Source organism: Trichomonas vaginalis, chromosome III, assembly GCF_026262505.1.
Source record: "Trichomonas vaginalis G3 chromosome III, whole genome shotgun sequence".
NCBI lineage: Eukaryota > Parabasalia > Trichomonadida > Trichomonadidae > Trichomonas > Trichomonas vaginalis.
In genome coordinates, this window is record NC_067205.1 from 4048523 (window position 1) to 4063351 (window position 14829).

The 14829-nt window shown below is 30.1% G+C and overlaps 1 protein-coding gene across 1 annotated transcript, besides 6 other annotated features; it reads right to left on the bottom strand.

The window, feature by feature from the left end:
- Positions 1-2493: 2493 nt before the first annotated feature.
- Positions 2494-3537, bottom strand: TVAGG3_0638230 (uncharacterized protein; the record flags this gene model as incomplete). The annotated part of the gene is made up of 1 exon (XM_001285664.2): positions 2494-3537. The coding sequence occupies one exon, from the start codon at positions 3535-3537 to the stop codon at positions 2494-2496; it is 1044 nt and encodes a 347-aa protein (XP_001285665.2).
- Positions 3538-3645: 108 nt separating this feature from the next.
- Positions 3646-3682: a mobile genetic element.
- Positions 3683-4238: 556 nt separating this feature from the next.
- Positions 4239-4276: a mobile genetic element.
- Positions 4277-10076: 5800 nt separating this feature from the next.
- Positions 10077-10113: a mobile genetic element.
- Positions 10114-10333: 220 nt separating this feature from the next.
- Positions 10334-10473: a mobile genetic element.
- A 339-nt stretch (positions 10474-10812) lies between these two features.
- Positions 10813-10850: a mobile genetic element.
- A 1920-nt stretch (positions 10851-12770) lies between these two features.
- Positions 12771-14196: a mobile genetic element.
- Positions 14197-14829: the final 633 nt, after the last annotated feature.

Consider the following 14829-nt stretch of genomic DNA (forward strand, 5'->3'; position numbering starts at 1 on the left):
ACATCAACAGATATGGCTGGTGCAGGGGGCGCTGGATGGTATGACGGTGGATCTGGATATCATTGGGATGAGGATAGCTCAGGGGGCGGAGGAAGCTCATATATTTCTGGTTTCAAAGGTTGTGAAAGCATTTCATATGATTGGAGATTTGAAAATACAATAATGCTTAATGGAAGCCAACAATTTACAGAACCAGATGGAGCTATGAGTAGATTTGGTCATAAAGGAAGTGGTTTTTGCATCATCACTTGTATTGCAGATTTTATTTCATGTGAGAATCTTTGTTTTTATCAAAATAACATTATCATACAAATAACTTTTGTTTTTACATTGACGAAGTAGACTTCAATAAAGTAATTAATTTTATTAAATTCAATTTTTTACGAATATTTTACAATTCCTCCGAAATTGGGCATTTGTATGATTTTTTTCGATAAGAAAGTAAAGAGAAATTAATGGTTATCTAAAAGGATGCAATCTCAATAACAATATTTATGTCACTTTTATAAATCTCAATTGAAATTTAGATAAGCATTGTGAGTATTGTTGCTTTGCATTTAAAATTGCATAGAAAGCTAGTATCCTCAATTATTGATTATCATTTTATATGAAAAATAACTGTGGAATGTTTTATTAAAAAGATCTTTAAGAAAGACTACAAGCATACATAATAGCATTACAATTAAAATGGATATAATGTAAACAATGACTAGTTAGAGGATAGTATGTTATAATTAGTTTTCCGTGTCCTTCCCATACACCTGACTCATGCTGAACATCGAAAAACTTGAACGATACAGAAGTATCATATGCATAACGATCTTGACCAATTTCTTCATAGTTTTCGTCATAAAAAGTCAATTCTCCTTTCGGAAGAATTGCATTGTCTGACAGAACCCAAGAAGAAACTCCACCAGCACCACCATTATTGTGATGACTGCAAAAACCACCATACCACCCACCACCTGCACTTCCTCTGTCTGTGAATCCATGTGGTGTTTTGATTCCATATGGATTCTTCGAACCATCTGTGCGAGAAGATTCTCCTTGCCCAAAACTGAATCCAAAAGTAGAATTTGCGGATAAATTTTCAATATACATACAGTCTATATTAAATCTTTGCGCTTCGAGACCTCCTGCACCTCCGGAGCCGTCATCAGACTGTTGAAGTGTGCCACCACCGTTGTCAGAACCGCCTCCACCACCGCTAACAATTACACGATGAAAAAGGTCGTTTTTCTCAAATTTGACAGCGGTTTGGCCACCTCCTGATCCTGATGCGTAACCAGGAGAACTTCCACCACCACCATAACCACCTCGATTCATGCAAGATAAACTAAAAGATTTATAACAATTAGAATTTCTTTGATCAAAATATCCCATTCCTCAAATTGTAGCAAAAGCTTTCATTGGATGAAAAAGAACTGAGTAGCCAGAAATATATGCACCTGCACCTCCAGTACTTGGTAATTGTTTGCAGACAGTATTTCCATTCACACGTTTAACTCTGTCTTGTGAAATACAGCTTCCATTGGGAAATCGATATGATGGAACATGCCCACTGCCGCTGCCACCTGATGCACCATAAAGTTCAAACTTATAGATTCCAGGCTGCATTTCAAGAACATAATATGTGCATTCATAATAGTTAACACATGGATATTCAAAAATGTAACTATTATTTTCATGTTTAACGTTAAGTTTTGCATCTTTTACACTTGAATTAAGAAGATATGACTTTATCATATATTAAAGTTGTCATATTCGTTCATGACAAATTAAAAAATGATTTACTATTCAATTGGCATCTTTGTCTAGTTAATATCCCTTTGTAAATACATTTGTTTTATCAAAATTTACTATTGTCATTCTAATAAATCCTAATTGAAAATATTAATCTTAAATCACGCCATTATGAAATTGTTTTAGATCTTATTAATACATTATAAAACTTTTCAAATTGTACTGAGTAATTCATGACTGGAGCAAATAATTTTCGATATGGAAAATGTTCTATCCAAGATACAAGTAAAGTTTATCAAAATTATTCTCCTATATGCCCACAATATCATGCAAATTCTTTTTATCCACGTAATAGCACTTATTATCCCACATATATCAAAATAAATTTAGATCCTGGAAAATATATATTTGAAGCATATGTTCTCAATGACAAGTCTATTAGTACTCTGATGGATATAGTGTATATGCAGAATCAACTATTACAATTTCAAGAAATGTTGATATCTTTCTATTTATCGGATCTACAGGCAAAAATAATCTTTGCGGTTATAAACTGAGACTGATACAGGAAAAAACTTTGATAAAGGAATATTATAGTCAAGTTTTCCTTCTAAAAGTGGTGGATGATATCTATATGGTGGTGAAACTAATCAACCAAGTGGGAGATCTGGATTTGTATATCCAACTGATCGATTGAAAACAGAAATTGGAAATATTAATTTATTATTAAAAATTTGAAAATTAGTTTATTTAGTTAATCAGCGATAAAATTGAATATGAAGGAATATGAGAAATGCTAAGAAGATGTTGACACTGGTAGTTGATTAAATATTGGGAGATGCAAAAATTTTTCATTTGGTTGAATTTTTTTATCTCATTTTCTTCTTCAAAATTATTTTCAATTTTATTTTTTGCTTCGCAAAGTCCTGTAGAAAGATGTGATAATTTGTTGTATAAATTGTTTATTGAGTATGTTATTGTTGCACTTGATGTTTGTCCATCATAATCACTATTAATGATTGTAGCTGAACTTGATGACCAAAAATAAAATGTTTGTGTACAATTATTATTTTTGATTGAACAAGATTCAAATGTAACTGTTGCTTGATATAAATTAAAACAATATTGACTAGCATTGTTTCTAATGATATTACATAAATAAAATTGATGTGGACCAGTATTAAAAATAAAAAAGCATCTAGAGTTTGCTTTGTTATCAATGAAAGATGATTGACTGTTGTTGTATTTCTGTTCTGAATAAATATCAAGTAAAACATCTTCATAACATTTGTTATTTGTTATGTTATTTCGTGAATAACTAAGATTTCCGTATCTTAAATGATTAATTGAATCTCCTTTATCTATTTCTCCGCAATCAAAGACTGTTGAATCTTCAAAAATGTTTTTGTTGTTTGTATTTGATGATGACATATATGAACATAAAAATACTCCTTCATAATATTCAGTGTTTAGTATAGATCTTGTGGCACATGTTCGATAGATAACACAACTTCCTTTATAAGAAGAAACTGTTCGAGATGGAGTTTTTGTGCCATTGAATCCAGAAATAGAAATAAGAAGTTTTGTTTGATCATTGATGTCTATATAGACAACAACTTCTTTAAATTCATTGAATAAACATGTTGTAACATAATAATTTCCTTGTGTTGTTGGATTAAATTTTTCATTTTCAGTGTGTTTTTCAGTGATAACTGAATTTTCATAAAAAAGTGTCCAAGTGTCAAGACTTGGACCTGAATCGAAGAACTGTCTTAACAAATGTTTCATTTTCATACATTTCATAAAAATATTTGAATGAATTACTTCTAAAATTTCGTTTAGCGCAGAAAGGATTGTTTTTATTTAATATGGACATAATATTATTTAAGTGTAAAGATTGTGTAATAAACAGAAATTCATCAAAAGTGACAACTCTCAATTTTTTGACATTTGTAAATTCTAAATTGAATGAGAAAAATGAAATAATACTAAGCATAATACAATATTCTAGATTTAATTATAATTAGGAAAAAGTTAGTTTTGAGAGTACTTTTCATAGGCATATAGAATGAAATCTTCTGAAAAATAATATCACATAAACTCATATTATTTTCTAATATATAACTATTTTATATAAAAATCAAATTCAATGATCTTAAAAGCGAAGGATAAACCTCAAAATTTACGAATATAATGAGTGGGAATATTTCATATGGTTTTATGATAGATAAGCATTATATTCCCACTCATTATATTCGTAAATTTTGAGGTTTATCCTTCGCTTTTAAGATCATTGAATTTGATTTTTATATAAAATAGTTATATATTAGAAAATAATATGAGTTTATGTGATATTATTTTTCAGAAGATTTTGTGTTCTTCTTCAAAATTTTATTTTTTTATTAAAAAGAATCTTTACAAAATATACATTTACTTAAATTAATATTTAAAAACGTGCTCTATCAAAAGTTCCAAAAATTCAATATTTTAGCTTTTCTGAGGTGTCACTTTTGATGAATTTCTGTTTACAACAATTGTATAATTAAAATTGCGAAGACATTATCTTTATCAAGGGATATATAATCCCTTGAAGTTGACAATCAAAACATTTTATGTCACTTTTTTGGTATTTTTTATAAAAATTTATGTTGGCATTTTTTTATTTTCAAGATTTACAAGAATCTAAGAATTCATTCATATTTTACACTTCACACTCAATTACAATACAATTCTAATCATAAGAATAATCTTATCTGCGAAAGAAACTCAAACAAATTCTAATAATAGAGTAGAAGTTTTAAATACAAATACAAAACAACATCTACCAAACACACTTTAACTAGTAAGAATGAGTTTAATCTTAATTTTTCATTGTTTAATTGTGTTTTCGAAATTGATGCATTTCTTGATAAACTTTATCGCATTGAAGTTTTCTCTAAAACAATAGGCAATCAAGAATAACTGTTCTTTCGAATTTCTATCCTGAAAAGTGGACTGAGATATCTCTTTGGGCTTTGAAAGATATATTATCTATTTTTTGATTCTTTGATGACAGAAACACAAACTTCATGTCCACTAAATGTAACAACTTCTACTATCTGAAACATAATCATCAGATGTTCCACTACCAAAACATCATGAACCACCTCCTGAAGTTCTGAGGTTGTGTTAATCTCCTTTACAGAATTTATCATTATCAAGGTTGATGCCTCCCCCTGTATATGTTCATCCTTTACCTCTGCTTTGTGCGATGTTATATTCTTTTAATGATCCTACGGTATCTCCTTAATCTTTAGAGTCTGAATATATTGCATTTCAATATTAAATAAATAATTATATGAAAAAAATACAGATCATGAATATGTTATTTTAGCTAGTTTAAAAGAAGTCGATAATCAAATAATTGTTCAAAAAATTGAACTTTGTTTTTATAGAATCTTTTTCTATGACCGCTTGTTGCGTTAAAAAAGGTAGAAAATGAAGTATTAGATTTAGCTGAATCAGATGAAATTATGTAAAAATCATCACGCATTATACGTGCATATGATATGTTAATTGATTTAATTTGAATTTTACCATTTTGCAAAAAAATGTTTCCGAATCCATTGGTAAAATAATCTTTATATCCACTCTTGCTAATAAAACTATCATGAATAAAATTTTTAAATTCGGATAAATGTGTTACATGAATGAAGCAATAAACACCGTAGTCATATTCACTATCAATTCTGGAAGAATAACTGCAAATTCGATCTTGAATAAATTCGCCTTCTTGAATATATGAAATACACCCACCATTTGCTGTGTTGCTGCAGTTATTAAAAAGTGTAGTTTCAATAAGAAATTTGATAGCAGTGTTGTTTGTTTCGAAAATGAACAGAACCTTGTGTATTTACCGAGTCAAAGTTACATGATGAAACATGATAATTATATTCTCTTGCATCAAGCTTAGTACTTTGAAACTTACATTTTTCTTTAGCTAAATTTGTCGGGAAATATGAATCCCAAGCTTTTCGAATTTTCTTCCTTGGATCATTTTTGGTATAAAATTGTAGATCCTACATAATATCAATTAAAATATCTTTGTAAGATACAAGTAAAAAAATTAATGAGGATTAAAATAAGTTTTCCTTATTGAATTATGATGTTTCAATAACACATAGATATGGAAAAAAGTATTATTTCTCATATCAATGTGAATCTCAAATATATTGTCCACCTTATAAAGTAAGAATTGAAAAAGGTTTATATCGATATGAACTTTGGGGAGCAGGACGAATTGGTGGTGGTGCATATGTGAGAGGAGATCGATATACATTCAAAACAGAAGAATTTTATATTTTTGTTGGAGGTGTTGCTCAACATTCAAATGAATTATATGGCTATGGTGGTAATAACGGGGGAGGCAATAGTACTATTATTGGGATATATAATAATGGCAAAAGAGGTATTGGCAGCGATGGATCTACAGACATTCGATTGAATATCTCAATTTTGAGATCAAGAGTAATTGTCAGCGGTGCTCCAGGAGGTGCTATATATTATGATAAAATGGGATATGCAGGTGGATTAGTTGGACATAATGGAACACGTTTTGATGAATCAGATTCCATTATCGGAGAAGGCGCAAATCAAACTTCAGGAGGATAAGGACAATTCAATGGAGAATTTGGCATTGGAGCAAATTGTTCACCTGGAACATCAACAGATATGGCTGGTGCAGGGGGCGCTGGATGGTATGACGGTGGATCTGGATATCATTGGGATGAGGATAGCTCAGGGGGCGGAGGAAGCTCATATATTTCTGGTTTCAAAGGTTGTGAAAGCATTTCATATGATTGGAGATTTGAAAATACAATAATGCTTAATGGAAGCCAACAATTTACAGAACCAGATGGAGCTATGAGTAGATTTGGTCATAAAGGAAGTGGTTTTTGCATCATCACTTGTATTGCAGATTTTATTTCATGTGAGAATCTTTGTTTTTATCAAAATAACATTATCATACAAATAACTTTTGTTTTTACATTGACGAAGTAGACTTCAATAAAGTAATTAATTTTATTAAATTCAATTTTTTACGAATATTTTACAATTCCTCCGAACTTGGGCATTTGTATGATTTTTTTCGATAAGAAAGTAAAGAGAAATTAATGGTTATCTAAAAGGATGCAATCTCAATAACAATATTTATGTCACTTTTATAAATCTCAATTGAAATTTAGATAAGCATTGTGAGTATTGTTGCTTTGCATTTAAAATTGCATAGAAAGCTAGTATCCTCAATTATTGATTATCATTTTATATGAAAAATAACTGTGGAATGTTTTATTAAAAAGATCTTTAAGAAAGACTACAAGCATACATAATAGCATTACAATTAAAATGGATATAATGTAAACAATGACTAGTTAGAGGATAGTATGTTATAATTAGTTTTCCGTGTCCTTCCCATACACCTGACTCATGCTGAACATCGAAAAACTTGAACGATACAGAAGTATCATATGCATAACGATCTTGACCAATTTCTTCATAGTTTTCGTCATAAAAAGTCAATTCTCCTTTCGGAAGAATTGCATTGTCTGACAGAACCCAAGAAGAAACTCCACCAGCACCACCATTATTGTGATGACTGCAAAAACCACCATACCACCCACCACCTGCACTTCCTCTGTCTGTGAATCCATGTGGTGTTTTGATTCCATATGGATTCTTCGAACCATCTGTGCGAGAAGATTCTCCTTGCCCAAAACTGAATCCAAAAGTAGAATTTGCGGATAAATTTTCAATATACATACAGTCTATATTAAATCTTTGCGCTTCGAGACCTCCTGCACCTCCGGAGCCGTCATCAGACTGTTGAAGTGTGCCACCACCGTTGTCAGAACCGCCTCCACCACCGCTAACAATTACACGATGAAAAAGGTCGTTTTTCTCAAATTTGACAGCGGTTTGGCCACCTCCTGATCCTGATGCGTAACCAGGAGAACTTCCACCACCACCATAACCACCTCGATTCATGCAAGATAAACTAAAAGATTTATAACAATTAGAATTTCTTTGATCAAAATATCCCATTCCTCAAATTGTAGCAAAAGCTTTCATTGGATGAAAAAGAACTGAGTAGCCAGAAATATATGCACCTGCACCTCCAGTACTTGGTAATTGTTTGCAGACAGTATTTCCATTCACACGTTTAACTCTGTCTTGTGAAATACAGCTTCCATTGGGAAATCGATATGATGGAACATGCCCACTGCCGCTGCCACCTGATGCACCATAAAGTTCAAACTTATAGATTCCAGGCTGCATTTCAAGAACATAATATGTGCATTCATAATAGTTAACACATGGATATTCAAAAATGTAACTATTATTTTCATGTTTAACGTTAAGTTTTGCATCTTTTACACTTGAATTAAGAAGATATGACTTTATCATATATTAAAGTTGTCATATTCGTTCATGACAAATTAAAAAATGATTTACTATTCAATTGGCATCTTTGTCTAGTTAATATCCCTTTGTAAATACATTTGTTTTATCAAAATTTACTATTGTCATTCTAATAAATCCTAATTGAAAATATTAATCTTAAATCACGCCATTATGAAATTGTTTTAGATCTTATTAATACATTATAAAACTTTTCAAATTGTACTGAGTAATTCATGACTGGAGCAAATAATTTTCGATATGGAAAATGTTCTATCCAAGATACAAGTAAAGTTTATCAAAATTATTCTCCTATATGCCCACAATATCATGCAAATTCTTTTTATCCACGTAATAGCACTTATTATCCCACATATATCAAAATAAATTTAGATCCTGGAAAATATATATTTGAAGCATATGATTCTCAATGACAAGTCTATTAGTACTCTGATGGATATAGTGTATATGCAGAATCAACTATTACAATTTCAAGAAATGTTGATATCTTTCTATTTATCGGATCTACAGGCAAAAATAATCTTTGCGGTTATAAACTGAGACTGATACAGGAAAAAACTTTGATAAAGGAATATTATAGTCAAGTTTTCCTTCTAAAAGTGGTGGATGATATCTATATGGTGGTGAAACTAATCAACCAAGTGGGAGATCTGGATTTGTATATCCAACTGATCGATTGAAAACAGAAATTGGAAATATTAATTTATTATTAAAAATTTGAAAATTAGTTTATTTAGTTAATCAGCGATAAAATTGAATATGAAGGAATATGAGAAATGCTAAGAAGATGTTGACACTGGTAGTTGATTAAATATTGGGAGATGCAAAAATTTTTCATTTGGTTGAATTTTTTTATCTCATTTTCTTCTTCAAAATTATTTTCAATTTTATTTTTTGCTTCGCAAAGTCCTGTAGAAAGATGTGATAATTTGTTGTATAAATTGTTTATTGAGTATGTTATTGTTGCACTTGATGTTTGTCCATCATAATCACTATTAATGATTGTAGCTGAACTTGATGACCAAAAATAAAATGTTTGTGTACAATTATTATTTTTGATTGAACAAGATTCAAATGTAACTGTTGCTTGATATAAATTAAAACAATATTGACTAGCATTGTTTCTAATGATATTACATAAATAAAATTGATGTGGACCAGTATTAAAAATAAAAAAGCATCTAGAGTTTGCTTTGTTATCAATGAAAGATGATTGACTGTGTTGTATTTCTGTTCTGAATAAATATCAAGTAAAACATCTTCATAACATTTGTTATTTGTTATGTTATTTCGTGAATAACTAAGATTTCCGTATCTTAAATGATTAATTGAATCTCCTTTATCTATTTCTCCGCAATCAAAGACTGTTGAATCTTCAAAAATGTTTTTGTTGTTTGTATTTACCTGATATATATGAATATAAAAATACCTTCATATCCTGATTGTGATTGTATAGATTTGTGGCACATGTTCGATAGATAACACAACTTCCTTTTAAGAAAACTGTTCGAGATGGAGTTTTTGTGCCATTGAATCCAGAAATAGAAATAAGAAGTTTTGTTTGATCATTGATGTCTATATAGACAACAACTTCTTTAAATTCATTGAATAAACATGTTGTAACATAATAATTTCCTTGTGTTGTTGGATTAAATTTTTCATTTTCAGTGTGTTTTTCAGTGATACTGAATTTTCATAAAAAGTGTCCAAGTGTCAAGACTTGGACCTGAATCGAAGAACTGTCTTAACAAATGTTTCATTTTCATACATTTCATAAAAATATTTGAATGAATTACTTCTAAAATTTCGTTTAGCGCAGAAAGGATTGTTTTTATTTAATATGGACATAATATTATTTAAGTGTAAAGATTGTGTAATAAACAGAAATTCATCAAAAGTGACAACTCTCAATTTTTTGACATTTGTAAATTCTAAATTGAATGAGAAAAATGAAATAATACTAAGCATAATACAATATTCTAGATTTAATTATAATTAGGAAAAAGTTAGTTTTGAGAGTACTTTTCATAGGCATATAGAATGAAATCTTCTGAAAAATAATATCACATAAACTCATATTATTTTCTAATATATAACTATTTTATATAAAAATCAAATTCAATGATCTTAAGGGTGCCCTATAGACGATAGACCACCCTCAGAAAAGCACTTTTAAGGTTATTATATTGAGAACTAGAATCCGGATAATCCATTCATTCGAGTTCTAATAAGGTTAATTTTGTGATGTTTACATTATCGTTATAGGGCACCCTTAAAAGCGAAGGATAAACCTCAAAATTTACGAATATAATGAGTGGGAATATTTCATATGGTTTTATGATAGATAAGCATTATATTCCCACTCATTATATTCGTAAATTTTGAGGTTTATCCTTCGCTTTTAAGATCATTGAATTTGATTTTTATATAAAATAGTTATATATTAGAAAATAATATGAGTTTATGTGATATTATTTTTCAGAAGATTTTGTGTTCTTCTTCAAATTTTATTTTTTATTAAAAAGAATCTTTACAAAATATACATTTACTTAAATTAATATTTAAAAACGTGCTCTATCAAAAGTTCCAAAAATTCAATATTTTAGCTTTTCTGAGGTGTCACTTTTGATGAATTTCTGTTTACAACAATTGTATAATTAAAATTGCGAAGACATTATCTTTATCAAGGGATATATAATCCCTTGAAGTTGACAATCAAAACATTTTATGTCACTTTTTTGGTATTTTTTATAAAAATTTATGTTGGCATTTTTTTATTTTCAAGATTTACAAGAATCTAAGAATTCATTCATATTTTACACTTCACACTCAATTACAATACAATTCTAATCATAAGAATAATCTTATCTGCGAAAGAAACTCAAACAAATTCTAATAATAGAGTAGAAGTTTTAAATACAAATACAAAACAACATCTACCAAACACACTTTAACTAGTAAGAATGAGTTTAATCTTAATTTTTCATTGTTTAATTGTGTTTTCGAATTGATGCATTTCTTGATAAACTTTATCGCATTGAAGTTTTCTCTAAAACAATAGGCAATCAAGAATAACTGTTCTTTCGAATTTCTATCCTGAAAAGTGGACTGAGATATCTCTTTGGGCTTTGAAAGATATATTATCTATTTTTTGATTCTTTGATGACAGAAACACAAACTTCATGTCCACTAAATGTAACAACTTCTACTATCTGAAACATAATCATCAGATGTTCCACTACCAAAACATCATGAACCACCTCCTGAAGTTCTGAGGTTGTGTTAATCTCCTTTACAGAATTTATCATTATCAAGGTTGATGCCTCCCCCTGTATATGTTCATCCTTTACCTCTGCTTTGTGCGATGTTATATTCTTTTAATGATCCTATGGTATCTCCTTAATCTTTAGAGTCTGAATATATTGCATTTCAATATTAAATAAATAATTATATGAAAAAAATACAGATCATGAATATGTTATTTAGCTAGTTTAAAAGAAGTCGATAATCAAATAATTGTTCAAAAAATTGAACTTTGTTTTTATAGAATCTTTTTCTATGACCGCTTGTTGCGTTAAAAAAGGTAGAAAATGAAGTATTAGATTTAGCTGAATCAGATGAAATTATGTAAAAATCATCACGCATTATACGTGCATATGATATGTTAATTGATTTAATTTGAATTTTACCATTTTGCAAAAAAGTTTGAATCCATTGGTAAAATAATCTTTATATCCACTCTTGCTAATAAAACTATCATGAATAAAATTTTTAAATTCGGATAAATGTGTTACATGAATGAAGCAATAAACACCGTAGTCATATTCACTATCAATTCTGGAAGAATAACTGCAAATTCGATCTTGAATAAATTCGCCTTCTTGAATATATGAAATACACCCACCATTTGCTGTGTTGCTGCAGTTATTAAAAAGTGTAGTTTCAATAAGAAATTTGATAGCAGTGTTGTTTGTTTCGAAAATGAACAGAACCTTGTGTATTTACCGAGTCAAAGTTATATCATAAGACAAATTACGGAAAGTGAACTCAAACAAAAAGTGACACAATGCATTTGCCAACCAAATAACTTTACAAAGCAAAAACTTAAATTACTTGTCAAGCTTACTATCTTATTTTAACAATTAAAAAATTAATTTTATTTTTATTTAAAAAAATCATCTTATATCATCTGATATATATATATAACAGCATTAATATTTCAATGATTCACAAATCAACTTTTTCATTATTTTAAATAATTATAGAATATATACCGACTTTTTGTACATAAATATTTTTAGATTCAATAATGATTTACGGTTTTTTTCAAAACTTATAATTTTCAAATGAGTGGTAGAATCTTCGATTTAATTGATTTAGAATGGTTAAATCAAGCTAATCAACAAATTCAAAGCGGTATTAACGTCGAAACCGTTCTCCAAAATGTCCTTTAACAGATGGAAGAATTCTTCCACAATATCACATAAAACTTTTAAAAACGCTTCTTAATTTCAATCAAATTGAAATTCCAAAATTACGTACAGGTCCAAAACCAAAAGATCCACCACAATGTTAAACTATTCAGACAAAGTTTCCCGCTGTTTGCGAAGGAATTGTTGGCTATGATGTACTGATTCATGATCAGTGCATCATAGCCAACAATTCCTTATACAAAGTTCAAAAACTTGGGTGCAATCAGTTCTGATTGCACCCAAGTTTTTGAACTTTCTCGAGGGAATGAAAGGGTAAGAGGTATACATTATGAATATATACCTCTTACCCTTCCATTCCCTCTCTGACAGCGGGAAACTTTGTCTGAATGTTAAACTATTCAGACAAAGTTTCCCGCTGTTTGCGAAGGAATTGTTGGCTATGATGTTACTGATTCATGATCAGTACATCATAGCCAACAATTCCTTATACAAAGTTCAAAAACTTGGGTGCAATCAGTTCTGATTGCACCCAAGTTTTGAACTTTCTCGAGGGAATGAAAGGTAAGATGGTACATAGAATATATACCTCTTACCCTTCCATTCCCTCTCTGACAGCGGGAAACTTTGTCTGAATGTTAAACTATTCAGACAAAGTTTCCCGCTGTTTGCGAAGGAATTGTTGGCTATGATGTACTGATTCATGATCAGTACATCATAGCCAACAATTCCTTATACAAAGTTCAAAAATTGGGTGCAATCAGTTCTGATTGCACCAAGTTTTTGAACTTTCTCGAGGGAATGAAAGGGTAAGAGGTATACATTAAATATATACCTCTTACCCTTCCATTCCCTCTCTGACAGCGGGAAACTTTGTCTGATGTTAAACTATTCAGACAAAGTTTCCCGCTGTTTGCGAAGGAATTGTTGGCTATGATGTACTGATTCATGATCAGTACATCATAGCCAACAATTCCTTATACAAAGTTCAAAAACTTGGGTGCAATCAGTTTCTGATTGCACCCAAGTTTTTGAACTTTCTCGAGGGAATGAAAGGGTAAGAGGTATACATTATGAAAATACCTCTTACCCTTCCATTCCTCTCTGACAGCGGGAACTTGTCTGAATGTTAAACTATTCAGACAAGTTTCCCGCTGTTTGCGAAGGAATTGTTGGCTATGATGTACTGATTCATGATCAGTACATCATAGCCAACAATTCCTTATACAAAGTTCAAAAACTTGGGTGCAATCAGTTCTGATTGCACCCAAGTTTTTGAACTTTCTCGAGGGAATGAAAGGGTAAGAGGTATACATTATGAATATATACCTCTTACCCTTCATTCCCTCTCTGACAGCGGGAAACTTTGTCTGAATGTTAAACTATTCAGACAAAGTTTCCCGCTGTTTGCGAAGGAATTGTTGGCTATGATGTACTGATTCATGATCAGTGCATCATAGCCAACAATTCTTATACAAAGTTCAAAAACTTGGGTGCAATCAGTTCTGATTGCACCCAAGTTTTTGAACTTTCTCGAGGGAATGAAAGGTAAGAGATATCCATTTCCTTTCACTTCGTTCTCAATAATTAACTTATAAATTTTTAAAGCAAAAAAATCTGATTTTTTTTGACAAGTAAATATATAGGGAATTTATCCGACAAATAAGTGTCACTTTTTCGGTTCACCTCACTTTCCGTAACTCGTCTTACAACAGTTACATGATGAAACATGATAATTATATTCTCTTGCATCAAGCTTAGTACTTTGAAACTTACATTTTTCTTTAGCTAAATTTGTCGGGAAATATGAATCCCAAGCTTTTCGAATTTTCTTCCTTGGATCATTTTTGGTATAAAATTGTAGATCCTACATAATATCAATTAAAATATCTTTGTAAGATACAAGTAAAAAAATTAATGAGGATTAAAATAAGTTTTCCTTATTGAATTATGATGTTTCAATAACACATAGATATGGAAAAAAGTATTATTTCTCATATCAATGTGAATCTCAAATATATTGTCCACCTTATAAAGTAAGAATTGAAAAAGGTTTATATCGATATGAACTTTGGGGAGCAGGACGAATTGGTGGTGGTGCATATGTGAGAGGAGATCGATATACATTCAAAACAGAAGAATTTTATATTTTTGTTGGAGGTGTTGCTCAACATTCAAATGAATTATATGGCTATGG